Genomic DNA, 27,500 nt, shown 5'->3' on the forward strand with positions numbered 1-27,500 from the left:
GCAACTCACATCGATTTACACAGAGCTATAGAGGCATGCAAAAACAACACTGCTCTGAACAGGCTGACACACACACACACACACACACGCACACACACACACACACCCAGGAGGCTCACTACAGTCCAAACATCCTGTGGATTTTAGCCTGAAGACAGATGCATTGTGGGTAACCCTCTCAACAACATCCACATTAACGTTAACTGTAAAAGTAATAAAATAATTTCTCTGCGTCAGACGAACTGAATCGTGTGGACACGTCACGTGTTGGTGACAGACGACCACATGAGGAGATTAACAAACCTCAGTGGACGAGTCTTTATTATTTAATCACAAAGTGGTTGTTACTGTTTTGTTAATTTGTCAATTTATTCAATTCTTCAATTAATCCTTATTGGAAAATTAAACACAAACAAACTAGTTTGTTAGAGCTGACGACATCAAGTGTCTGACGTGAGAAACATTTCAGATGAGACATTTATCAAAAACGTTCCCGATTAACTGTCTGTCAATCCACTGATTGATTATTCCACTGATCACTGACCCTCTGAAACTGATGGCTTCTGATTCCAGAACAGTTCTGACAAGTTCTAACATTTAGATCCACAAAACAGCTTTGTTATAATCTCTGAAAATGTCTCCTCTCTGGACGTGAAGAACCATTTAATGTGTTCTAGAATCAGAACGTGTGGCTTCTACCGAGAAAACACATGTTCAACAATGTTTTAAAGGTCAAAAAACAGATTCTAGAACCAGAACAAATGATTTAAGTAAATTGTCCTAAACAACATTAGACAAACATCCACACCAGCTGTGTTCTAGATTCAGAACAGTTTCAGAAAAGTCGGTATTGTTTTTAAGTCAGAGTGGGAGGGTTCTAAACACAGTGAACACAAACCACAGGTTCTAGAAGAGGATGCTAATAAAACCGTGGGACCGACATCTTGTCCTGAGCCAGACGGTTCCTGTTCTGGAATCAGAAACTGAAGGTTCCATGATGAGAAGGTATTTTTTCAAATCTTCCACAGAATAAACTTTCCAGAGTCTCCAGTTTCTAGAATCACTTTGTCGGGACGTCTGCAAGCAGCAGATTCCAGATCAGCGCTGAAGTAGATAAGGTTCTAGATGTTGTGGAACACAGATTATAGATTCTCACCAGGAACGCGCTCAATGTAAATCAGTTGGAATCAGAGAGAAAATCTTTTCTGAAACATTTTCTTTTCGGGTAAAGGCGACAGTTTCTGCATCAGGTGTTTGGTGGGCGGAGCTACATGGGCTGAGAGCGGAGGATTGGTGGGATGTGAGATGATTGAGAAAGTTTCTTCAAGCTCCCATTGGTCTGAATTCTTGAAATCTCTATCGGGAGCTGTGAAGTGATTTGTCAGTCGGCATGTTACAGTCATAAAAACAATAATCAAACACAGACGAATCCTCGACTTTCTGATCGAAGAAAATCCAGAGCTGGAACAGAACTGACGATTACAGAGAAAACAAAGTTCCAGTTCCACGATGTGAAAACAGAAAAACTGCAGATTTTTATTAAACGTCCAGCGTCGGAACCTGCGGTGGGGGGGCGGGGCAATAATGTCTTATTCTGACCTTGTTTTGGTTTTTATTAAACTTGTGGACAGATCAATTCAGAACCGAGAGAAACTTACATTTCGGGACATTCTCTACCATTAAGATCTGATGAGGAGATACCCCCCCCTCCCCCCAGTATTTCACATTTACAGTCATTTATTAAATGGTGTTCAAAGTATCAGTAACTGATGCAGCATCATCATAACGATCTTTTTCACCGAGGCTCAAAAACACTTAATACTTTCTGGAAATATTTTGGCACAAATATAAAAACATCAGATGAAAATAAAAAAAAACACAAGTCGAAGCTTTTTGTTGAAAAATGAAACTGAGGCTGAAACAGAAACAAACAAGTTTTAAAAAAAAGTTCAACTTAAAACTGTCCTGATGGATCCGTCCGTCAGGAGAACGACGACCTGACGGTTCCTCGATGATCACGTACGTCTGGCAGCTGAAAGTCATCGTGGGAAATGTGGGATCAAACAGACAGAAACAGATGATCACAGAGTTTGTGTCCTCCGGTTTCTCCACAGCGGCTGCAAGTCAACAGGTGACCAGCAGGGGGGGCGGGGTCAGTAATGCTCTGTGATTGGACACGTGCTCCTCACGTCCGCCCCTGTAAAGGCAGATGGAGACACGATGGAACCTGATGGTTCAGAGAGTTCAGGGGGATCCTGACGTCTCGTTCCTTCATTGACCCCGTCAGACTCAGAGCTGAAGCCCCGCCCACCACGAGACGGAGGTCGTTCTGTTGACGTGTCGACTGGAGGGTCTCAGGATCGAGTCCTCTCAGGATTCACACCAAACCATCAGACGCAGAGACACTGGTCGTCTATAAATGCGACAGAGATGATGAACAACTACGAGTCGACACTCGTCTCACCACCTGTAGCTGGTTTGTCGTTTGAACGTAAGGGAACGTTTTGTTTCTTTTCTGTTTTTAAGGCGTTTCATCAAAGACGAGAGTAAAGAACAGAAATAATGGCGTCTCCACAGATCGTGATGAGTCTCAGGACGTTTTAAACCCGAGCTGTGGTTCTTCTTCACTGGGCGGGGGGGCGGGGGGTTAATGTTGGGGGTGGATCAGGACTCGTTAAGTCTTTGAGGGACGTTCTGGACCAGGTCTCCTGGTCTTAGGACGTCTTGACCAGGTCGTAGACGTAGATGTGGAAGTCGTCATCGAACTTGATGAAGTAGACGGAGGGTTTGGCCTCCACCTGGTGGATGACCATCCCCGACCTCTTCCCGCCGTCCTCTTTGGCGTACTCCACCTGTTTGCCCACCAGACTGTCGACCACCTCGCCGGGCTCCCGCTCCGCCGCCACACTGTCGTCTACACAGACAAAGAGATGATGGATATTCACAGGTTCTTTTATTTTGAAATGACACCAGGTTCATAACAAACTTTCAATTTCACACAACTCGTTAGTGAGTCAGTGAGAAACGACAACAACATCATACGACACAAAACCCACAACTTTAAATGTCTAGTTTTATACAAACAAAAGTTCAAGATCCACAACGTTTCAGTTTCCAGAAACTTGAAGATAAAAGAAGAGAAAAAGTGAAAAAAACTTCAAATGTTTGAAACAAATATTAAATTATCAAAACACTTGCAGATTAAATTTAAGTCATTTGACTTTTTGATAAATCAGCCAATCGCTGCTGCTCGGAACAAGTGTTTGTGTTACAATAGCACTTTTCCGGACATGTTGTGTAGTTGGTGTTTGTGAAGCAGCAGCAGCAGGTTGTCGGGTCCGACTCGTTCACAACAACAGGAACATGTGGGAACACGTCAGGAACATGTGGGAACACGTCAGGAACATGTGGGAACACGTCAGGAACATGTGGGAACACGTCAGGAACATGTGGGAACACGTCAGGAACATGTGGGAACACGTCAGGAACATGCTTTTGGTTTAGTTCATGTCTGAAAACAGCTGATGTGTTCTGTCAGAAACTAAAACTATAATATAGAATAGAATAATATTAAACCGATAAAGTTGTCTTGACTTAAAAACTGATAAAGATTCAGCTGTCAATCATGACGTCTGTTAGATCCCCTGTACAGCAGCGCTCTGATTAAAGGGTCCGAGTCTCAGGCTCACGGGAGATTCACTGTATGTGATCTGGTGGCGAGGAGACACGCCCACCTTCTACCTGCCTTCATCCAATCCACTGAGAAAGTATTAATTCTGAATAGTTCGGCCTGTTAACGGCAGCTCTCCTCTGTAATCTGTGCTCTTGGAAGTTGTGGGTGTTATTTTCTTGGCTTTGTTAAGCACCAGGGATCAAACCTAGTTCACTAGAGTAACTGTAAAGAATCAGGAAGTTGTTAACACACCCCACAGGGATCCAGTGTCCCACTGAGCAGGCTCGGTCCACCACTCCTCTCATTGTCTGACATTCTATATTGATGCAATGATTTTCAGCCTGTTTTTATATCATCAAATAAGTAATTAAACCCAAACTGATCAGAAAACCTTTTTGTTTTCTTCCACACGGACCCGGACCAGAGGCAAACTCAGACTTCACATATCCCAGGAACCATCTCTCTGGCTTCACTTTGAGGAGTCATGTCGTCCACCTTCATTTACAGGTACAGTTTGTACAGAGGCCCGAGAGCGTAGACGAGACAGAGACCAGGAGTCACTCACTGGAGTCGGGCATGATGCGGAGGTCTCCCTCCTTGTAGTCGTCCAGCAGCTGGTACATGTAGAGAACCGGGTCTTTCTCGTATGTGATGTAGAACCAGGCCGTCATGATGGGCGCTCGAGCCAGAACCATCCCCCGCCACTCCTCCTTCGGCCCGTCCTCCGTCTCAAACATGTGCTCCACCGCTTTCCCGATCATCGTCTCCGCCAGCAGCGAGTCGCTCACACGGGCCGGAGCTGGACCAATCACAAGACAGACTTCATATTTACTGTCAGGGCTCAACTGTGGACGCTTCATCAGAACAGAAACACGTTTTACTACTTTTACTTCTTTTTACAAGTTTTCTAAATGTTTTGTTTCAACATACAAATGAGTCTGTTCCTAATTAAAACATGTTAATATTTATCTCTTTCTGGACATAAATAAAACACATTAATCCAACTCGTCCGTTCAACAGCTCAAGCCAGCGGTCGCTCTCTGGCGAGTGTGCGTCCTCACCCACTCTGTCGGGCAGCACCTCCAGCCCCACCACCCGCTCGTCACTGTACAGCTCCAGGCCGTAGATGCAGTCGAAGCCGTCGTATTTGATCAGATAGAGGGAGGGGTTAACGGGGACCTGGTCCAGGACCGTCCCCTTCCACTGAGACGACTTACCTGAGAGGAAGCAGAGAAACGAACACGCTCACATTTCATCTCTGCACAGGAAACAAGGAGCAGCTTAAAGATTCCTCCAACGATTCCTAAATGACTTCTCTTCACTAAACTTCACTGCTGCAGTGGATTCTTTACAGAAACAGGATCAGAAGCTACAACTAGAAACACCTGGTGGTTCTGTGCTTCCTCCAACCAGAGCAGCTCATCTGTGGCTCTAACTGAGCATTTGTAGCAACTTTGAAGACATTTGACAAATGAACAACCTTCGACCAGTGGGTGGCGCCATCGTAGAGGCATGAACAACCCCACCTGGATAATAAAGGATTATCAGTTCACGTTATATGCGACTTACTTCCCTCCTTCCAGATGTGCTGGATCCTGCAGCCCACGATGTTCCTCCTGGGCGGAGACAGAGTTTTACTGGGACCAACACTGGTCCTCTGCTTCCTGCAGGAGGAGCCACAGCGAAGAGAGAGGAGGAGGTGAAATGAAGAAGAGGACATGAAGAAGAGGATATCAGCAAAACAAGATGAGATGGATGGAAGAGGAGAAGAGTCCAAGAAGAGTTTAGATGAACAGTAGAGAAGAAGAGAAGAAGAAGACAAATTAAAGTCATGAAGTTAAGAAAAGAAAGTGAGAGAAGATGATTTTATAAAGTATTATTTAAAGACTTACTTGTGCGAGTTCTTTTTCTTCATCATGTTTGCAGACACACCTGAATGTCCTGAAACACACACACACACACACACACACACACACACACACACACACACACACACACACACACACACACACACACACACACACACACACACACACACACACACACACACACACACACACACACACACACACACACACACACATCAGTATCTACAGCACACTGGTGGTGCGTTCAGGGACCACATGTGTTTCGTTCTTCAGTCCAGTTAAAAAACATTTTTCTTTTCCTCCTGAACTACGTCAGCTCTGAACCTGGAGTCTCTCCTGCATCATCTCCAACACGGTGTTGAGCGGCTCCAAACACTACATTACCCATGAGCCTCAGCTGCTGTCACTGTGCAGAAGAAGCTGGTTTCTACAATGTGACGTCTTTATTTGTTTGCATGTTTGCACGCCACACCCAACGTGAAGCTCTGTGATTGGATGTTTGTTAATGAAATGCATCATGGGAGTCGATGACTTCTCTTTCAGTATTTCTGTTCACAGGTGTGTGTGTGTGTGTGTGTGTGTGTGTGTGAAACCCAATTCATGCTTCTGCGTGGAAGCTACGCCGTAGCCTACATGTGGACGTGTACCTTACTCAGAGCCCCACGCTGTACCCTGACGTGCACCTCCCTAAATATTGAACTACACGTCGCTGTGATTGGTCGTTGCTTGGTAGCGTCTTCAGTAGCCTTGCCCCCCTTTTTGAATTGAGCTCACGGAAAGAACACGGACAACGTTTTTCTTTTCTTAGTTTCAGTTCTTTAAGACAAAGTAATGAGCTCCAACTCCAACATGATCCACTGAGGAACACTCGCCATCGTTCTGAAGTCAACAGACGCCCGAGAATTTGGAAATAATCAACACCAGCATAGAAACTCTACCACCACTAGTGTTTCGGTGTAATTACAGCGTGACTCAGACACACCTACACAGAACTATGACTGCTCGGCCCCGTGCTGAGGCTACGTGCGCAGCTGCGGCGTAGCTTTGATGCAGAAGCATAAATAAGGCTTAACTCACCGCCGTCTGTTCGGGGCCGCGGGGCCGCTGGGCTCTTGAATGGGGTCTTCATTCATCCACCTGTAGGGGGCAGCCAGCCAGGCTGCTGGTCCAGGTTAAATGCTGGAGTGTATGTGTGTGACACAGGCCTGGGTCACTTCAGGTGTGTTAATGTGAGAGGGGGGGTGGGTGGGAATGTAAGGAGGGAGCAGGGGGGAGGAGGGTAGGGAAAGGAGGGAGGAGGTGGAGGGAAAGAAGGAGCACCAGGAATTAGGCCGGGCTCCGGACAGGCTGCATCCAGGCCGGGTACAGACTAACACCTGGAGACCGAGGAGACGTCTCAGCTGGTGGAGTCGATGAGGAAACGCTGCGTTGAGCCTGAGGAGGGAAACGTGACCACCAGTCAAATCAATTATCAATTATCAATTATCAATATCCTCTATATACGTGAAACTCTGCATTAAGAACATCTACAAACAAGGTGCCGTCCATGCACCAGCTCGACCAATCAGGAGTCAGTCTCAGCCCATTTTTATATCATAACGAATTCAACTTTTACATGTTTCTAAGAAGATGAATGAAATGTTTGAGGATTCTCTACGACCTCAGTCAGCTCCTCCCTTTATTCGCTGATTCTGTGGAATTTACCTCTGAGCAGCGTGAATAACCTGATAAGAGATTTACATAGCTGATAACCCCCCCCCCCACCACACAGCTCACAACCTCAGAGGTCAAAGGTCGTAGCCTCCGTCCTGCTGCATGTTAACAGTCTGGAGGTCTGAAGAGCAGCGGAGGAGAAAAGTTCAAAGTTCTACATTCAAATTTCACTTTCAACACAAAAATGCAGATGAATGAAAAAGATGTTAAAAGTTTTAAAACCTTGAATCTTCTATCAAATCACCTCAGGTTGAAATAACTGAAGAATAAAGTCAACAGGAGAAAATAATACAACTACTACTACAACAACTACTACTACAACAACTACTACTACAACAACTACTACTACAACAACTACAACAACTACTACAACTACTATCACTGACACTGACCAGAAACATGCTGCACAGCAATACATCACACCAGGATCACACCAGACCTAGACCAGGATCACACCACGTTCACACCAGAATCACACCGGATTCCGACCAGCATCACACCAGGTTCACATCATGTTCACTAGAGACCTAGACAGCATCACACCAGGTTCACATCATGTTCACTAGAGACCTAGACCAGGATCACACCAGATTCAGACCACATTCACATCATGTTCACCTGAGATTGCACACGCACGCACACACACACACACACACACACACAGACACACAGACACACACACACACACACACACACACAGACACACAGGTGATGTGTTGTTGGTTGTTTTGGTGGATGAAGATGAAGCTGATGAAGATGATGATGAAACTAATAATGAAGCAGAGGATGAAGATGATGATGAAGCTGAGGATAAAGATGAAGAGGATGAAGATGAAGCTTGAGGTGATGATGAAGAATATGAAGTTGATGAAGATAATGATGAAGATGATGAAGAAGATGAAGAGGATGAAGAAGTAGCTTGAGGTGATGATGAAGAATATGAAGTTGATGAAGATGATTGAAGAAGATGATGAAGCTGAAGAAGCAGCTTGAGGTGATGATGAAGAATATGAAGTTGATGAAGATGATGAAGCTGAAGAAGCAGCTTGAGGTGATGATGAAGAATATGAAGTTGATGAAGATGATGAAGATGATGAAGAAGCAGCTTGAGGTGATGATGAAGAATATGAAGTTGATGAAGATAATGATGAAGATGATGAAGAAGATGAAGCTGAAGAAGCAGCTTGAGGTGATGATGGAGAATATGAAGATGATGAAGATGAAGCTGATGGTGAAGATGAGGATGAAGATGAAGAGAGGTCACAGTTTACCCCCTCACTAACTGCCCCCTGCAGCTTCATACTCATCCTGTTCATTTGTCCGCACTCGGCCGCCATATTGCACCGATATTTACAAAAACTCGCATCGGTGTAAAAACGGCGCAGACGAACAAAGGGAGCTAGCACAACAAGACTGATGCTAAGCTAACTCCTGCTAACAGGTCGAGGCGGACTAACGGCCCGTTCACCGGGAGGCTCCGCGGGCCAGAGGCCGCAGCTTCATACCGACTCACCGATCAGCGCCCCCGCACGAACCCGATCAACCGCCGAGGCTGCGAATCGATCCGCTTTGCCTCCGTTCGATTCCCGCTGCGTCAAGATAACCGAGCCAAGATGGGGCCCCGCCGGAAACCAGGCGGCCTGACCTTCAAAATAAAAGCAAGGATTTTGATGCAATGCGATTTTTGTCTTTTTAATAACTACACAAACACGTGCATTAAATTCAGTCATTAGTGTAAATACAGCAAAGCACAAACCACGCAGTTTTTATTCAGCTCTGTTAACCATGGATTCCATGAAAAGTTAAAAGATCTTTTATTTCAATTTGATTTTGATTTGATACAGAAACTTGTGCTTTGAAAGTCTGAGACAGAAACGCTCTTTTAACTGATGATTTGATTTCTGTCCATATCTGTACATGTTTGTTTATATGGTTTTAATGCACATGTTTCATTATCTCTAATCTTTTAATGTTGCATGATATTTTTTTTTCTTACAGAGCAGTGTGTGTTAACTTGCTTGGAAAGTTTTATATAAATAATTATTATGAGTCTATGTAGTTTTCCTCTAAGTCATTGTTAACGCTGTCTGTTGTGACCAGAACACACTAACAAATAGATCTTTGAACACTGGTTAATTGTGTCTTCTTTCTGATTTACATCACTTAGTCATTTATCCATCAGTCCAGTGTCTGATCTTTTTTATACAGATATTTATCAATTGCTGAATTTTTCACACCACAAATAAAACCACTGATCACGAACTAGGATTTTTTTCTGTATTTCTTGAGTTTAACATTTTTCAAGTCAGGTTTTAGTGAAATAAACATAATGTCACCAAATGTGTCTCAGAGAACGGAAAGCTCCAACAAACTTAGAGTCCGGACAATATTAAACCTGCAGCTCGACAACTATTTAAACTCACAACGTTTACATATACAAACAATGTTTCTAAAACACACTGACCCATGACTTCATTGTGTCTTATTTTGAAACGCTCCGGCCGGATGTGTGATGTGTTACCATGGTTATCTTGACGCGGATTTTGCGCTGAAGACAAAAATTCTTCCACCGCCGAGTCCCGCCTTTCTGCCTCTTGCCAAATAGTGATCCAGTCAGACTCCGGCGCGGTCTGCCTCTGGGCCTTCCTGCCACATGCTGCGCCCCTCGGTGGACCTGCTTCCTCCCGGTTGGCCGGTGCCGGTGCCGCCGCTCAACGGGAACCGACACTTCTGTTGTTTTTCTTTCCGTCGTTATTTTACCGACACCGTGTGACGCACGCGCCGCAGAGTCGCGGAGCTGCAGCGCGGCGGCGGCGCGGTAGGGGGCGCGCTTCTTTCAGCTGAGCCCAACAAGCAGAGGGGGCGGGGCCGTGTCGCTGATCCAGAGTCAGATGATACAGATGTGAACTGAATCCAGATCAACAGAACCCGAACATCGGCTGATCTGGAAACAGTGCCGAGGACACGCGCTCCATTGACTGACAGGGACAAGACAGTAGGGCGGTGTTTGTCATTAACCTGGGCCAGTGACCGCCCCGCTCACCCGGGAGACTCTGGTGAACAAACCAACGGGACAAACTGTGACATTACAGTCGAAGCGGAGGAATTCGGGTAAAAACGAAAGTGGAGCCTCCGCTGTTGACCGCTCTGCCCCGGTGGACACAGGCTCGACCCCGGGTCCATGATAGCGCCGCACGGACGTGGAGGTGATCGACACGGTGGGACACCCTGGAAGAGACGGAGAAGCCCCGGGAGGACGCCGGTCACCGCGGACTCGATGTGAGGATCGTCGCGGCAACATGTGACATGAACCGGGAGAAAACTGCGACCGAGGCCAACGACATCATGTTGGTCCGGAGCCCGGTGAGTGCAGCCCCGGCAGCGGCCCGGTGCGGCCCGGTAGCACCGGGTGGCACCGGGTGGCACCGGGCAGCTTCGATAAAACACACCGGAGCCATTCACCGGAAACACCGACATGAGAACACACAGACGTTTGTTCAGCGTCGTTAGCAGCAGGCTAACGTTAGCAGCTAAGGCAGGGTTAGCCACACTAACTAGCTAACAGCTGCTTCACCAGCTAGTTAGCTGAGGTTGGACCAGGTTAACGTTCAGGATTAACCAGCTGTAACTTCCCTGTTCACGTGAAGCTCAGTTCAAGTACTCGTACCGCTGTGGAGAAGTAATCTATTACAAGTCCTCATTGTACTTTACTACTGGTGAAGTTTGGGTTTCATGGAACAAACGTCTCCTGTGGCTGATGATTCTTTATCTTCATTAGATTGTAATCGATGCGTTAATTTAAAAGTGAATAACATATTTAACTCTTATTGGTTCAAATCTGCTGATTCTGTGTTAATTGATTAGTAAAGATTCAGTCAGTATAGGAACTGAGCTTCATCTCAACGTTATTAGAACCATCAAGGACAGAAGCCTCCTGTCAGCTGGAACATGAATCACATGACAAGGGACAATAATCAGTTCATCTTCTCACTTATAAGAATCAGATCTAAACTGAAGAAATCATAAGTCCTCAGATAAATGTGGTGAACTAGTTCATCTTAGCTGACGACCAACCTTTGTTTCCCAGTCAACTTCCCAGAGACGCCACAAACTCCAATACATTCATTTATTCATGTAAATCAGAGAAAATCTGTAAATCCTCACATCAGCGAGTCTGTAATCCGTCTGTCAAACGTGATACATAACTTAGAAACTGAGTCAGGGTTTGTTTCCGAGCAGAAGAACATACACACATTTACTGGAACAGCGTGGAGGTCAGAGGTCAGATCCGTTACACTGGACAGAGCAGATGAATAGTTAATGTCCCTGCTTCTCTCCTCGCCACAGCCCGGCCGTGGCCGAGCCAGAGTCACTCATGCGGTGGTGGTGATCTTCCTGGAGTTCTTCGCATGGGGGCTGCTGACCACGCCTATGTTACGTGTAAGTAAACATGTAGCATGACGTTCACATGTGCATGACGTTCACACACACACACACACACACACCGTCTGTGTTCTCACATGGACTCACTCTGACATTTTACTAGGAGGCTGCAGGAAAATGTCCAGAGACACAGACTCAGACATTTGTTCTCACATACGGAACATGTGAGGAACATGTGAGGAACATGTGAGGAACATGTCCGGTTCAGTTCAGCTATTGGTTAGATTCTCTTTAAAATGGTCCTCACAAGTGTGTACATGTATAGCTCACCTGGTAGAGCTCCCGCCTCGACCCACAGAGGGTTCGATTCCGACCTGCGGGCATGTATGCATGTCCCCCCCCCACTCTCTCTCTATCCCCCTTTCACAAGCTTACTCTGTTTTATCCATTAAAGGTGATAAAAGCCCCAAAAAACCCATTAAATCCAAACAAGTGTGTACATGTGAGTGAGAAGTGGTGACTGACAGACCCGTGCTTTGAAGAATGTAAATATAGAGTTGATGTTGTTTCAGGTTCTTCATGAGACGTTTCCTCAGCACACCTTCCTGATGAACGGCCTTGTTCAGGGAGTGAAGGTAAAATCTGTCACATCGTCCACACACAAACTTTCACACAGACCACAACACTAACACTCATTTATTTTCTATATTTATTTAAATGGGGAAAATTTGCACTGACCAATGAAAAGTTCATCAGAGAAACACAAATAAAATCATGAAGTGAAATAAGACGGACAGAGACGTCCCTGACTGAGACCTGAGCTCAGATAATCTGCTTGACTGGGACCCGACCTGATACCTGTGACTTTCACCAAAGTTAAATCAGAGACGAGATCAAAATGTTTTCAAGATAACAGAACAAAAACTCTCATTAATCCTCCAGCTCCGAGCGCTGTAACGAAAACCTCCAGAAGGAGTCGACAGGGGAACAACGGGAAAACTTGTCGTCACGTTTCTCAGACTTTCAGAATCAAATAAAGCTCGAGGTCAGTCCTCAGCAGAGAGGACGGATCGTCTCCTGGCTCTTATTCAGAAACATCAACATGTCCACAGGTGACGCTCACTGTGAGACCTGCGAGGACAAAACCTGCTCACATAGTCCCCACGTCCAGAATTATGTTGTGTTACTAATGTGTGTGTGTGTGTGTGTGTGTGCGCAGGGCTTCCTGTCATTCCTGTCAGCTCCTCTGATTGGTGCTCTGTCAGACATCTGGGGCAGAAAGTCCTTCCTCCTCATGACGGTCTTCTTCACGTGCGCTCCCATCCCCTTCATGAGGATCAGCCCCTGGTGAGAGAACCTGTGTGTGTGTGTGTGTGTGTGTGTCAGTAGACATCAGTAGGACATTGTCACATGTTGTGATGTTGTTAATTTCCAGCTGTTGGCTTGTTATTGTTGCTCATTGCTTCTCTCTGATAAGTCAAACTGCTGTAAAAGCTTCTGCACACGACATCACGTCTCCTGAAACCTCGTCCGTCCAGCGATCGGTGATCAAACAGCGTCGCACTTTAACGTCATGAGCAGAATAGAAAGATGTTCACAGATCAAATGACTTACGGAGAGTTAAGAAATATTTAATACTTGTTTCTATATTTAGAAATGTGTTGGATCAATATGTTCCAACTAATGAACAACAACATCTGAAGTGAAGGATGTGACTTTCAGCTGCAGCTCGTTGGCTCTTCAGGCCTCAGGGAGTTTGACCGGTCACATGTTGTTCATGTGATCAGCTGAGGATCAGAGAACAGACGTGTTCACAGAGCAGCTGCAGCTTTCACTCTTCTGAAGCTCGGGGGGGTTTGGTCCGTTTCACTCACGGGTGGAGGCAGAGACGTCAAACACTCGTCTGTTACAAAGTCATGAATCAGTAAAAAGAAAAACCTCAAGCTTGATGTAACATATTATTTTATACATATTATGTAAAACATATTTGAACAAAGTGTCACCAACACTGAAGAAACCCGTTTCCACATGTTTGACCTGATGAGGTTTTTCACTGTTCTTGTCACGTGATTCGATCTCAGTTGATCTGAGGAATTTCATGGTTTTCACAGAATCTGTTGCAAACACTTTGATTTTGTGGGAAATAATAAACAAGACTTATGATAAAGTGAGTTTGTTGGATTTGGATTTTTAAAGACCGGTCAGGAAGTTGAACGTGTTTCCTGGAAGCTGCACGACGCACATGATGTCTGTGTTTCTGAGAACCCAGCGTCTCAGAACGCTTCCTTCTCATCAGTTTATATTTGAGTGTGAACTCACTGGGGAGGTTTCACTGATGTGGTGGAAGGTGTCTCACTACAGACTCTAGATCAGCTGGTATCTTCTGCGTCGAGCCTGAGATCAGTCACATGGTTTATTCACGTTTCACAAACCGTCAGTTCAAACTTCCTGCTGACACGACAACGTGTCAAATCTGATGCTGCAGAGACACAGTTTTAAAGTGACAGTAGTTCTATAATGCATCAACTTAAAAAGTAAATGATGAATAAAATGATCAAAGATCGAGCGCATGACTCAGCGCCGCTCCACAAGAGACTCTGCTCGTTTCTAATCACTCACACGTTGCACTTTAAAGTAACTTTAAACTTTGTGTGTGAAGCAGCAATGCATCAAATGACAGAATCAAGACGCCACGAAAATATTTCTGACTTAAAATGAAAGTGTGTGTGTGTGTGTGTGTGTGTGTCTGTGTGTGTGCGTGTGTGTGTGTGTGTGTGTTGTGTGTGTGTGTGTGTGTGTGTGTGTGTGTGTGTGTGTGTGTGTGTGTGTGTGTGTGTGTGTGTGTCTGTGTGTGTGCGTGTGCAGGTGGTATTTCGCTTTAATTTCAGTCTCAGGGACCTTCGCTGTGACCTTCTCGGTGATCTTTGCCTACGTCGCCGACATCACGGAGGAACACGAGCGGAGCACAGCCTACGGCCTGGTAAGTCATCGACCACATTTACACTCACACTCACCTGAATAGTCCCCAACTGTCTCAGTCCAGGTGCACTGTGGGTAATGTAGGATTTGAAAAGGGAGAAGATTGTGATTCTCTGCTGCATTGATTCATGAAACCATCACACCCACCTTCTCCTCCTCTCTCTGTGTGTTCACCTCACCAGGTCTCTGCGACCTTCGCAGCCAGTTTAGTGACGAGCCCGGCTATCGGCGCCTACCTGTCGGCCCAGTACGGGGACAGCCTGGTGGTCCTGGTCGCCACGGTGATTGCCGTGGCAGACATCGCCTTCGTGTTCTTCATCGTCCCCGAGTCGCTGCCGGACAAGATGAGGCTGACGTCCTGGGGCTTCCCCATCTCCTGGGAGCAGGCCGACCCCTTCGCAGTGAGTCCACACACCAACACAGGGTCAGAGGTCACAGCGAAGGTCACTCAGCACATCAACCAGGCCTCAGAGGAACTGAACAAAAGACAGGGATCATCACTTAACTCTGATTTGGAAAATACTGAATATTTAAAATATGTCAACTCAGTGTTTAACATTTTACTGAGACAGACTTTATCATGTGTGTGAGACGGAAACACAGAGACATGGAGGCTGCTGTTCAAACACATGATGAACAACAATATGTTAACACATCAACACAGGAGGCGCTGAAATTAAACTTGATTGATTGATTGATTGATTGATTGATTGATTGACAGACAGACAGTCGTATCAGTGGTTTGATGATCATACTGTTGTGTTCAGTCTCTGCGTCGTGTAGGGAAAGACCCCACAGTGCTGCTGATCTGTGTCACCGTGTTTCTGTCTTACCTGCCTGAGGCCGGACAGTACTCCAGCTTCTTCCTGTACCTGAGACAGGTGAGACTCACACACACACTATCACACTCACACACACACTATCACACACACACACACACTATCACACACACACACCACACACACTATCACCACACACACACACACACTCTCACACACACACTATCACACACACACTATCACACACACACACACACACTATCACACTCACTATCACACACACACACACACACACACACACACTATCACACTCACACTCACACTCACCCTGGAATTGACATGATGGTGTGACCTGGACACTGAGCTGTGATTGGTTGATTTGTGTTTCAGGTGATCGAGTTTTCTCCCGCAGCCATCGCTGCCTTCATCGCCATGGTGGGAATCCTCTCCATCATCGCTCAGGTACAGAACCAATCAGAGCCTAGCGTCAGACTCTGGGTGTGGGGGGGTGTTAACGTGAAATGAAAATCCTGAAGTGGTGATGTGTTTTATCTTGGTGTGTGTCAGACTCTCCTCCTCGGGGTTCTCATGAGAACCGTAGGTAATAAGAGAACGGTTCTCCTCGGTCTGGGCTTCCAGCTCTTCCAGCTCGCCTGGTACGGCTTTGGCTCTGAGCCGTGGTGAGTCCCGCCCACAAGTGATGTCACTGACGTGGTCATTTGTTTTACCTTTAAAATATATTTCAGATCATTTCTCACATCTTGTTCGGTCACCTGAAGACGATCAATTCTATCAACTATTTATATAACAAATGATATAACTAACTTAACGTATTTGTATCAAGTTATTGATATTCAGGTTATTGATTCTCTGATGTTAAAACAGGTTATTGATTCGTTTTATTGTCCCCAGGATGATGTGGGCGGCAGGAACAGTAGCAGCCATGTCGTCCATCACCTTCCCAGCAGTCTCTGCTCTGGTGTCACACAGTGCGGCACCTGACCAACAAGGTGAGTCCACCCGTCTGCCCCTCTGTCACCCGTCTGCCCACCCGTCTGCCCACCCGTCTGCCCACCCGTCTGCCCACCCGTCTGCCCACCCGTCTGCCCACCGTCTGCCACCCGTCTGCCCACCCGTCTGTCCACCCGTCTGCCCACCCGTCTGCCCACCCGTCTGTCCACCCGTCTGCCCACCCGTCTGCCCACCGCTGCCCACCCGTCTGCCCACCCGCTGTCCACCCTGCCCACGTCCCACCCGTCTGCCACCCGTCTGCCCACCCGTCTGCCCACCCGTCTGCCCACCCGTCTGTCCACCCGCTGCCCACCCGTCTGCCCACCCGTCTGTCCACCCGTCTGTCTGAGGGAGGCGGGGGAGGAAATGGAGATAAATCGGAGAAAGGGAAATGGAAGGAAGGAACCCAGAGAGACTTACTGTGTGTGTTTGTGTGTGTGTGTTTGTTCTCAGGTGTGGCTCAGGGGATGATCACAGGTATCAGAGGTTTGTGTAACGGTTTGGGTCCGGCTCTGTACGGCTTCATCTTCTTCCTGTTCAATGTGGAGCTGAACGACATAGACCCAGGAAGACCCACAAAGAACACAGAGGTACACACACACACACACACACACACACACACACACACACACACACACACACACACACAGTAGTAAAAACCCATCATTCCTCTGTCTCTGCAGAAGTCCGTCATCCCTGGCCCTCCCTTCCTGTTCGGAGCGTGCGCCGTCTTGTTCGCCCTCGTCGTCGCTTTCTTCATCCCTGAGCACCAGCGACTGGCCGACGTCAAAACCTGCTCCGCCCGCAAGTCCAGTGGCGCCGCCACCGCACACGCTCTGAGCGCCAGCCCTCTGGCCACGCCCACCAGTGACACAGAGGACATTGAGCCGCTCCTGCAGGACAGCAGCATGTGACTGACAGCTGGCCCGGCCAATCACAGCGCTGAGGCCTGAGCTCCACTCTGCAGGTCCGGCCCATTTAACAATGAAGAGCTTTTATTTTTTATTTCCTCCGATTCAGACTGTTCAGATAAAAGTCAGGAAACATCCGGCGGCAGTCACACAGACGAGCGGCTTTCACCAACCTACAGGCGACACGTTGTATTCATGGAGCTCATGTTTCATCATCAATCAGCAGGAAAGTTATTAACATCAAACATTTTTCTGATTTGATTAATTGTTTCAACCAAAAATCAAATATTCTCTGGTCACAGATCCTCAGATGAGATGATTTCCTGAAACCAGATGTTTTATATATAACTGATATTTAGAGCAACATATTGACATCAACTACACACATGTGATAATATCATGTAAATAATCGAGCGGCTCTTCATCATTAGTTAGTTTTCTGTCGTGACATTAAAATCTGCTCGGACGCACAAACATCAACCAAGTTGAATTTGACTGAATTATAATTTTTAATTCAATTTTCTGCAGTTTTTTTTCAATCATATCTTTATCATGAATGTTTTTGTAGTGAAAGTTACGACATCAGATTAAAAACTAATAGAAACTAAACAGTCGCTGTTTGGCTGCCGCCTGAACACGTACTTAACTCCACCCGTCAGCTCTGCAGACTTCAGGAGATCAAGCGCTCCTCACTGTGCAGGACCAGTGGTGAGGAGGAGGTGCGTTGAATTTACTGCACAGCTGAGACCAAGTGTCAACTACAGAATGTTTGTCTCCTAACTGGTCACCAGACTCGCATTATGGGATAGGGAGGAAGTCGTCACCTGTACCTGTAGGGGGCAGTGCGGGGCCAAGGTCCAGGTGTGTTTGATCGTGGTTGGCTCTGCTGCGTACGTGTAGTCTCCACCCGTCTCCACACACCGACATCTTACCACCGGATTACTTGGCTGGAGCCGTTACTATGACGACAGCTGTGGGGCACGTTCACGCTCAGCATGTCCGAGCTCTGACTGGCTGTGACATCATCATCCTCTCCATATCCAACATGAACTAAATGTAAAGAAGTGGATTTAAGCAGTTTGAGGAGCTTTAGGTTCACGTGAGCGAAGACGTGGAGAAACGTGTTCACTTTGTTTCTGATTCAAAGATTCTGCTCTGGATTCAGAGTCTGGAGCTTCAGAGTCTGGAGCTTCAGAGTCTGGACCTTCAGAGTCTGGACCTTCAGAGTCTGGAGCTTCAGAGTCTGGAGATTCAGAGTCTGGAGCTTCAGAGTCTGGAGCTTCAGAGTCTGGAGCTTCAGAGTCTGGAGCTTCAGACTCTGGACCTTCAGAGTCTGGAGCTTCAGAGTCTGGAGCTTCATGTGTTTGTTGTTTCCTTTGATCTGTTACTTTTAGTTTCACATTGTAATTTAGGGAAACAGAATTCTGTCTGACAAACGTACGTGGGCGGAGTCTACCTGTACTTGACTCTGATTGGTTTGTAGACGGCGTCTGACGTGGGCGTGTTGTCAGGTGGGGGGGTAGTAGTCTTTCTGTATGAATGAAGCTTCATCTGGTTGCCATGGTAACATCATGATGGTATCACTAGCAGCGTCTGGACCAACCAGGTGTGAACGAGTCCTGAGTTGAGTCAAACCTCCAGATGCTGAGTTACTGAGACTCACTTCTATTGAGTCATTCCACTTTGAGATTTAATAGTAATAATACGCTCTGCAGTGAAAGTAAATCTGGACCTGGAGGATTCTTGTTATTAAATTCAAACGTCCTGCTCTTGAATAAGTCGAGCTCCAGATGTGATCCTCTCCCTGTGAACTTAAAGAAAACACAGGTTTGTTCTAACGGTCACATCCTGAAGGTGAAGGTTCATCCTCAGAGGAAACTGATTCACCGTCAGATCACAGAAGATGAAAGACTTTTTCTTTCTCTGACTCCCCCCACGTTGTGATTAGCTCCGCCCGCCCGCCCGTCGCTCCAGGTCCAACAAATCGAGCGCTCTGAGTTACTGATGTTTGAAGATGAAGATGTTAGTTTGATGTTTGAGTTTAAAAAACCAAATTGTGCCATTTTGTTCTTTTACTTTTTGTTAACATTGTTTGTAAAGTTTGTTAAAGCTAAAAATATCACATTCCAGAAAAACGGATTCAGTTTGAAGGCGGACGTGAGATAATTTGACGCTGAAACAACGGAACCTGCGTCCACACAGGCTCCTCCCATCTGGAGCGGAGTCCCTGTTTGATTTCTATCGTTCAGACGTTTCACTGAATCTTTGAGTTACTGGATGTTCAACCTAAAGCTGCAGATGTTTGTTCACCATCGATCCGAGTTACTGTAAACGAGACGCATATGAATCTTTGACTGTGGTGGTGGACTCATGTCTGCCCCTGGTGGCTGGGACGGGTTATGGTCTCGTGTCAGCTGGTGTTTTCACTGTTCAGTCGACTTCCTGGAGTTTTTGTTTTTCATTCACACAAACGCAGCAGCATCATCATCATCATCATCATCATCTTGGTTTCCTGACGTCAGCCTCACGAAGCTTATCCTCCAAACTTCATCTCTAAAGGTTTTACATTATTATTTAATCTTTAACTCCTCAAACGTTTTCTTTTCAAACCAAACTCCTCAACTCGGCCGAGAGGTTCCTCTCACTCTGTAGCTGAAGATGTCAAACAAAGACAGATGGACCTACAGGATATGTTTCTACAGGTCGGTCTGCAGAGTCCTTACTGAATGTCCCAGAATGCACCGTGTCTTGCGTCCGTCTGCTGCTGCGTTCAGGTCTCGCTGGAAAATTTCTCTTGAGCGTCGTCGGTTCTCACGAAGAAACTTTTGATCAGATGTGAATGAACGGGAATCACAGAAACAGTTTTTTGTTTTCTAGTTTTGAGAATAATTCAGATAAACTTGTTTCTGGACTTCGTGGAATTTCCCCGTGGACGTGAACTTCAGCAGCTTCTATGTCAACATGTTTATTTCCTGTAGAAAGACGCTTGAACTGGTTTTGAATTTAGAATTTTAAAATCAAGTTTCACTCATTTTGGTTTTGAAGAGATGCCAGTATTTTCACAGGAGCCGTGAACCTCAGTAGTTTTTTTGGTAACAACCAAAATATGTCTTGGTAATTTCCACTCTGTGTTTTACAAAATCACTTCTGAGTCGTGCAACTTGAGTTGAGATATTTAACATGTGAAACATTTCATTTACAAATGTCTTGATATTGACATAAAATCAGGTTTTCTTTTGGTGTCAAAACTTTTAAATAACTAAACCAACTTTCTTTCTATTTGAGCGTTAATCTTTGAAAACTTGACCTGATCGTGTTACTGAAGCTGAAGTTTCTGTTCGTACAAATCTGCTCACGGAGAGAACAGTTTTAATCATTGGAGGAGAAACGGTAACTGATGCAGTCAAACAAATAAAGTGGAGATATTGAATATTTATATATATATTCAATATCACCCCCCCTCCTCTGTGTACATGATGCAGAACATTTGCTGACACTGCACTTTAATTTCTCTGAACGTGCCTCGAATCATTCTCCATGTTGATATCGTTTTTATAGAGAAACCAAGAGACGTGTTGTGCATCTTTTATCTTATTAAGAACATAATTTTGAATAATATCTATAGTAATAATGATAATAAAGAGAAATGTATGGAATTTGACATTTGGATTTGTGATTTTTTTTTTTGTGTGTATTTACTCATGGATTTTCATTTCTTTTAATTGTTTTTGTTTTTAAAATGTTAAAGTTCTAAAATAACAACATAAGACTATTAAGTTTTGGGAAATATGTTTATTTAATAAAAATATACGTGTATATGATTTAAAATCAAATATGATTTTAGTTAAAGTTGAAGATCAGAACACTTTATTTTTCACAAACCACATTTATTCCATTTTTAAAACTGACACGACCACAAACACACGTTTCAGTATCCGAGCAGCACATGAATACAAATAACAAGATAAAACTAAAGATAATGATGGAAATAACATCAGTGTTTTTTTACTCACGTTTTAACTATTACTTAATTGGGTTGCAGCTCAACTTTAACAACTTCACACTGTCTAACAAATAAAAACATATTTGACCTGAAATACATTGAATCACCAGAAGAACACATTGTGTAACACGATGAACCAAACAGATTCATTCCTGTTTGAATGTCAATGTTAAATCTATCAGAGCTTTTTCTCTTTTACTCTTTGAACTGATGAATCCAGTTTTTAACCGACTGTGACAAGTTTCTCTCAAATCCCAGAAAATCAAAGGTCAATATGGATCAAAGATAAGATTTAAAAATGTTTGTGAAACCGGCGGATGAAGCTCTAACGTCTGAGATGAATTGTTTCTATGTTGAAAATCCGTTTTTTGGAATGAAAAGTTATTTTTGTGAAGTGAATCTGAAAACAAAAGAAAAAAGATTCACTCACTCGGCAGGAGTTCATTACAAAACCAAAACATTAAATCAAACCTAAAAAGATTAAAGAATCTCATTCCTGACAAAACAAATTCAAAACCAAATGAAATATACAAAATCCCTCAATGTTCTGATTTTAAAATGTACAAATCGGATTTCTCTCATATCTCAGAACTTTTTTATATATTTCAGAAACAATTTCATTTAGACTTGTGTAGTTTGAATTTATGACTAAATTCAGAAACTTTTATTTACTGTGACTTAAACATGAGTCATTTTAATTTTTAATTTATAAAAGTATCAAACTGTCACATGGTGCGAACCCTTCCTCCTCCTCCTCCTCCTCCTCCTCCTCCTCACAGCAGGCAGGAGATGGACACCTTGGTGGTGGAGTACGGGACGGTGTCTGGTGAGGGACAAACTGATCACTTTAAATATAACAGCTATATTAGTATTTAATGAGCATAAGGAAAATGTGTAATTTAGCATATTTTTTATGTAAATACATTTTTGTGTAAATATATGTGATGATATATTTTTATATTTTTCAACTTGTTCCCATGTAAAGTTCTGTTCTCAATATAAACATATATATATATAGATATAATATATATAGGCCGATGGAACAATGCACAGAGGAGTTATTAATAAATCCCTCTTTTTTGGCGAATCATCAAAACTCTACGCCACGCGACGGTCACACCGTGTGACGTACACTTTAAAAAAATATTTTTACTCTTAATCATGAACTAAAGTTTCTCAACATTAATTGACAGACATCAGTAAGTTTAATAGAGTTTCCAACATATCAACAATGTGTAACTCATTGAGCTCTTCAGCCCTGGGGAGGAAGAGCCGTGCGCTCACACTGCCCTCTAGTGACCAGTATTGCAGCTGCAGCTCAATCATCTGGATTTGACGCATCAAACTTTAACGCCACGTCACGGTGATCGAACGTGTAACGTCACAAATTGACGACTTCCTGTTGCGTTTTTCCATAACGCCTTTTTGTGCAGTACTATAGTTATTATAGTAATTGATAATTCATAGAGATTGATTGCTCCTTCAGTTCCCACTTTTGTCCACAAGGTGGCAGTACGGCTCAGCTTGAGCTAATGTTATCTGACCAGAATATTATTATTATGATTATTATTATAACCATAATTACCATTATTTATATCTTCTATCACTCTCTCCCCTCTCTTTCTCTCTCTCTCTCTCTGTCTCTCTCTCCCCCTCTCTCTGTCTCTCTCTCTCTCTCTCTCTCTATCTATCTATCTTTTTATAGTATATAAGTTTTTATTAATTTTACATTCATATATGTATATTTGTCTTCGTTTCCAATATGTCATAACCTTGAAAGTTGGAAGAGGTTTCAATGTATATTTATATATTAAATATTTCAAGCAATTCTGCAGCTACATGATAAACTAGAGCTACGTTGTAGCACGAACCGAGCTCACGCAACTCGGGACCTGTCGCGGTTAGGGTGACACAAAAAAGACGTTATGGCGGAGCGTTATGGAAAACGCAACAGGAAGTCACCAATTTTTGACGTTACACGTTCGATCATATCAACTTTAAGGGTTTAACGCGTGCAACGCGAGACGTGGTCATTGATCGCTCTCTCCACTAACTTCACTCTACTAGCTTCAACGTGCATGTGCTCGGGCCGTTAGTGCTACAACGTAGCCCTAATTAACGATTAGTAACAGATGTAATTGATTATATATACGTAATATTACCTCTGTCTGTCAGTGTGCTGATGTACGCCTCGATGAACTCCTTCTCTCTGCTGTCCTTCTTCACCTCCTCCTTCCCTGCTTCTCTCCACCTCCTCATCTTGCTCTTTTCTTTCTTCTCCTCTTTCTTCTTCGCCAGGTTGTCGCAAAGTCGAATGAACCTGACGACAAACGACGCAGATCAGATTTAGAAAACACAGAACTCACACTGGACTGAACTGGAACTGGACTGGATTCAGTGTGGGTGTGGCTGTGGGTGTGGGCGTGGCTATGGGTGTGGCTGTGGGTGTGGGTGTGGCATTAGGGTGGTAGTAGGTGGTGTGGCAGTGGGTGTGGCAGTGGGTGTGGCAGTATGTGTGGGTGTGGCATTAGGTGTGGGTGTGTGTGTGGATGTGGGTGGAGCTGGTGTACTTGATGTCGGGGTTGCTGCACAGTCTGGTCGGGATGCAGGTGAGCTGCTCGCCGCTGACCACGATCATCTTGAGCGTGCTGATGTTGGAGAGACAGTGGGGGAGGTACCACAGTTTGTTCTTATGGAGGAACAGAGTGACCAGCTGCTCCAGCCTGAGACACACACAGGTTACTCACATAACTTCAGTCAAGTCACTGTGGGGACAGCTCAGGTTGGTTTATCAGTAAACTAATATATAAACTAATATAATATAATATAATATATAATATATATAAGTATAAAAGGATCTCAAAGGACGAGACAACCACAGACTGTAAAGATCAAAGACTGTAAATAAAGACGAAACGTCTCCACTTCCTCCAGAAATGAAGCTAAAATGTCTCCGATACGAACGCTGCCATCTTGTGGTGATGACGTCATCTGCAGTCAGAGTCTGTGCAGTCGTGGTCGTGGAGTGGAGTCGTCGTATCGAGGTCCCGCCCATACACTCTATTTACCAATCAGGAGTCAGTGTCAGCTGTCAATCATGACGTCTCCGCCTGTTTTTATATCAAATAACTAATAAAACCAAACTGAGAAGAACGACCTGAAATGACAGAAACTTCTTTACAAACATGTATTTAACGTTTACTGTGACTGTTTAGTTTGGTCCATGTCCCATCTGCTAACATGGAGGAGGAGGGTTTATGATCATGGTCGTCCATCATTATTTGAAGTCTGTGATTAGTACTGTCGGGTGTTTTTGGTTGCTTAGTAACAGCTGCTAGCTTAACGTGACTAAGACATCTGAGCGTCGTTATTTCTGATTGTCCTGAACTCTCCTCCTGCAGCGTCAGGTGACGGGTGACGTCGTCATGGTTACCTGTCCATGTCCTGCGGCAGGTCACTCAGACCGTTGTTGCTCAGGTCCAACAGCTGCAGGCCGCTCATCCTCAGAGTGCAGACGGGGATCGACACAAACCGGTTCTCCGCAATGTCCAGGTGCACCAGGCGCTTCAGGCTGCTCAGCTGCAGACACAAGACGCACAGGGACATCATCACAGCAAAGACTCACCTGGGACAACACATCCATCGATGACAGAGACATTTGTCCTTAAAGAAGAGAATCAGTAGATTTGTTTCATTTAACCACAGATGAAGACGATCTGTCCCCTCGCTGTCTCTCTGTGTCTGTCTCTCTGTGTCTGTCTCTCTCTGTGTCTGTTCTCTCTGTGTCTGTCTCACTGTGTCTCTGTGTCTGTCTCTCTGTGTCTGTCTCTCTCTGTATGTCTCACTGTGTCTGTCTCTCTCTGTGTCTGTCTCTCTGTGTCTATCTCTCTGTGTCTGTCTCTCTCTGTATGTCTCACTGTGTCTGTCTCTCTCTGTGTCTGTCTCTCTGTCTCACTGTGTCTGTCTCTCTGTGTCTGTCTCTCTGTGTCTGTCTCTCTGTGTCTCTCTGTGTCTGTGTCTCTGTGTCTGTCTCTCTGGGTCTGTCTCTCTGTGTCTGTCTCTCTCTGTCTGTGTCTCTGTGTCTGTCTCTCTGGGTCTGTCTCTCTCTCTCTCTCTGTGTCTGTCTCTCTGTGTCTGTCTCTCTCTGTCTGTCTCTCTGTGTCTGTCTCTCTGTGTCTGTCTCTCTGTGTCTGTCTCACTGTGTCTGTCTCTCTCTGTATGTCTCTGTGTCTGTCTCTCTGTGTCTGTCTCTCTGTGGCTCTCTGTGTCTGTGTCTCTGTGTCTGTCTCTTTGTGTCTCTCTGGGTCTGTCTCACTGTGTCTGTCTCTCTGTGTCTATCTCTCTGTGTCTGTCTCTCTCTGTATGTCTCTCTGTGTCTGTCTCTCTCTGTGTCTGTCTCTCTGTGTCTGTCTCTCTGTGTCTGTCTCTCTGTATCTCTCTGTGTCTGTCTCTATGTGTCTGTCTCTCTGTGTCTGTCTCTCTGTGTCTGTCTCTCTGTGTCTCTCTGTGTCTGTCTCTCTGTGTCTGTCTCTCTGTGTCTGTCTCTCTGTGTCTGTCTCTCTCTGTAAGTCTCACTGTGTCTGTCTCTCTCTGTGTCTGTCTCTCTCTGTAAGTCTCACTGTGTCTGTCTCTCTCTGTGTCTGTCTCACTGTGTCTCTGTGTCTGTCTCTCTGTGTCTGTCTCTCTGTGGCTCTCTGTGTCTGTGTCTCTGTGTCTGTCTCTTTGGGTCTCTCTGGGTCTGTCTCACTGTGTCTGTTCTCTGTGTCTATCTCTCTGTGTCTGTCTCTCTCTGTATGTCTCACTGTGTCTGTCTCTCTCTGTGTCTGTCTCTCTGTGTCTGTCTCTCTGTGTCTGTCTCTCTGTGTCTCTCTGTGTCTGTCTCTATGTGTCTGTCTCTCTGTGTCTGTCTCTCTGTGTCTGTCTCTCTGTATCTCTCTGTGTCTGTCTCTCTGTGTCTGTCTCTCTGTGTCTGTCTCTCTCTGTAAGTCTCACTGTGTCTGTCTCTCTCTGTGTCTGTCTCTCTCTGTAAGTCTCACTGTGTCTGTCTCTCTCTGTGTCTGTCTCACTGTGTCTCTGTGTCTGTCTCTCTGTGTCTCTCTGTGTCTCTCTGTGTCGTCTCTCTGTGTCTCTCTGTGTCTGTGTCTCTGTGTCTGTCTCTCTCTGATTGTCTCACTGTGTCTGTCTCTCTGTGTCTGTCTCTCTCTGTCTGTCTCTCTGTGTCTCTGTGTCTGTCTCTCTGTGTCTCTCTGTCTCTGTCTCACCTCAAACGGCAGCTCCGACAGGTTGTAGTTTCCCGCAAGTTCGAGTCTCTCCAGGTTTTCACAGTGTCCGAGCTCTGGAGGAACTTTGGACAGACGGTTGTAGCTGACGTTCAATTCCCTCAACCCTGTGAGTTTGCCTGAGGGCACAGACGACGGTTTGATTCCAGCGTTTATCAGCAGCAGCAACTAAAACAATTCATTTGACTGTAATTTGCACTTCTACCAGTAGAGGGCAGTAAATGTTACACACCGAGCCTTTAAAGAAGTCTCACACGTACAAACAGAAAACACGTAAAGGACCTGAAAGCTTCGTGTCCTCACCGATCGCAGGCGGCAGCTCCTCGATGGAGTTCTTTGGGATCTGGAGCACGAGGAGCTGAGTGAACAGAGACAGGTACTCAGGCAACCGGCAGATCTTTGTCCCTGAGACGTGCCACTCCCTCAGGTAGGTCCTCCACCGCAGATCCCCGGGGAACTCCTGCAATCAAACACGTCCTCACACCAGGTCTCTGACGGCGCCGTCCCTGAGACAAACCGTCCTCACACCAGGTCTCTGACCGAGCGCTCGTCTCCTGGAGACAAACACGTCCTCACACCAGGTCTCTGACCGAGCGCTCGTCTCCTGGAGACAAACACGTCCTCACACCAGGTCTCTGACCGAGCGCTCGTCTCCTGGAGACAAACACGTCCTCACAACCAACTCACCTTCCAACTGTCTCCGTCCAGCTGCAGCTTCAGGTCAACGTCTGCATCCTGAAGATCCTGCTGCTGGTCTGATCCTGACAGACACACAACACAGACACACAACACAGACACACAACATCAGCCTGCGTTGTATTTACCTGTGTACTCCTGTGTATCGGTAGTATTTACCTGTGTACTCCTGTTGTCGTGTATTTACCGTGTACTCCTGTATGCG

General features: G+C 45.3%; 3 protein-coding genes and 1 long non-coding RNA gene across 16 annotated transcripts in view; 1 reads left to right on the forward strand and 3 right to left on the reverse strand.

Moving 5' to 3' along the window:
• spinb (spindlin b) overlaps positions 1-10,015 on the reverse strand; it is a 10,352-nt gene extending 337 nt beyond the window's left edge. The window contains exons 1-8 of one of the 3 annotated variants that reach the window (XM_035165368.2): positions 9,776-10,015; positions 8,768-8,899; positions 6,619-6,975; positions 5,566-5,614; positions 5,243-5,337; positions 4,735-4,890; positions 4,239-4,472; positions 1-2,914 (exon numbers count right to left, since the gene is read on the reverse strand). The exon at positions 1-2,914 is cut by the window's left edge and continues 337 nt beyond it. In XM_035165368.2, coding sequence (XP_035021259.1) covers positions 2,715-2,914; positions 4,239-4,472; positions 4,735-4,890; positions 5,243-5,337; positions 5,566-5,614; positions 6,619-6,670 — 786 coding nt within the window. In that variant the 5' untranslated portion in view covers positions 6,671-6,975; positions 8,768-8,899; positions 9,776-10,015 and the 3' untranslated portion in view covers positions 1-2,714. The remainder of the gene's footprint in view (positions 2,915-4,238; positions 4,473-4,734; positions 4,891-5,242; positions 5,338-5,565; positions 5,615-6,618; positions 6,976-8,767; positions 8,900-9,775) is intronic. The other 2 variants (XM_035165370.2, XM_035165369.2) reach the window with 2 other exon arrangements.
• Positions 10,016-10,133: 118 nt separating this feature from the next.
• On the forward strand, positions 10,134-20,978 carry mfsd14bb (major facilitator superfamily domain containing 14Bb). The gene is made up of 12 exons (XM_035165297.2): positions 10,134-10,617; positions 11,602-11,694; positions 12,210-12,272; positions 12,857-12,984; positions 14,503-14,617; positions 14,799-15,017; positions 15,384-15,497; positions 15,786-15,857; positions 15,963-16,075; positions 16,308-16,405; positions 16,860-16,996; positions 17,090-20,978. Exons 1-12 carry the CDS (start codon positions 10,561-10,563, stop codon positions 17,318-17,320), a joined length of 1,440 nt encoding a protein of 479 aa, XP_035021188.1. The 5' UTR covers positions 10,134-10,560; the 3' UTR covers positions 17,321-20,978.
• Positions 20,979-21,167: 189 nt separating this feature from the next.
• The window catches only part of lrrc2 (leucine rich repeat containing 2), an 11,824-nt gene continuing 5,491 nt past the window's right edge, over positions 21,168-27,500 (reverse strand). For 4 of the 9 annotated variants that reach the window (XM_035165326.2, XM_035165327.2, XM_035165329.2 and 1 more), the window contains exons 4-10: positions 27,287-27,360; positions 26,882-27,059; positions 26,582-26,718; positions 24,754-24,899; positions 23,891-24,043; positions 23,483-23,640; positions 21,168-22,158 (exon numbers count right to left, since the gene is read on the reverse strand). In XM_035165326.2, coding sequence (XP_035021217.1) covers positions 22,094-22,158; positions 23,483-23,640; positions 23,891-24,043; positions 24,754-24,899; positions 26,582-26,718; positions 26,882-27,059; positions 27,287-27,360 — 911 coding nt within the window. In that variant the 3' untranslated portion in view covers positions 21,168-22,093. The remainder of the gene's footprint in view (positions 22,159-23,482; positions 23,641-23,890; positions 24,044-24,753; positions 24,900-26,581; positions 26,719-26,881; positions 27,060-27,286; positions 27,361-27,500) is intronic. The other 5 variants (XM_035165333.2, XM_035165334.2, XM_035165328.2 and 2 more) reach the window with 5 other exon arrangements.
• Positions 27,360-27,500, reverse strand: part of LOC124852353 — an 824-nt gene continuing 683 nt past the window's right edge. Inside the window, exon 3 of one of the 3 annotated variants that reach the window (XR_007032939.1) lies at positions 27,360-27,423. This is a non-coding gene — a long non-coding RNA (uncharacterized LOC124852353). The other 2 variants (XR_007032938.1, XR_007032940.1) reach the window with 2 other exon arrangements.

Source organism: Hippoglossus stenolepis, chromosome 9 (assembly GCF_022539355.2).
Source record: "Hippoglossus stenolepis isolate QCI-W04-F060 chromosome 9, HSTE1.2, whole genome shotgun sequence".
Classification (NCBI taxonomy): domain Eukaryota; kingdom Metazoa; phylum Chordata; class Actinopteri; order Pleuronectiformes; family Pleuronectidae; genus Hippoglossus; species Hippoglossus stenolepis.

Bases quoted from the DNA above. Each gene is read 5' to 3' on its own strand.
- mfsd14bb (XM_035165297.2), top strand. From the start codon at position 10,561: ATGAACCGGGAGAAAACTGCGACCGAGGCCAACGACATCATGTTGGTC. The intron at 12,273-12,856 runs GTAAAATCTGTC...GTGTGTGCGCAG, and splicing joins GCCTTGTTCAGGGAGTGAAG to GGCTTCCTGTCATTCCTGTC. The intron at 14,618-14,798 runs GTAAGTCATCGA...TCACCTCACCAG, and splicing joins GGAGCACAGCCTACGGCCTG to GTCTCTGCGACCTTCGCAGC.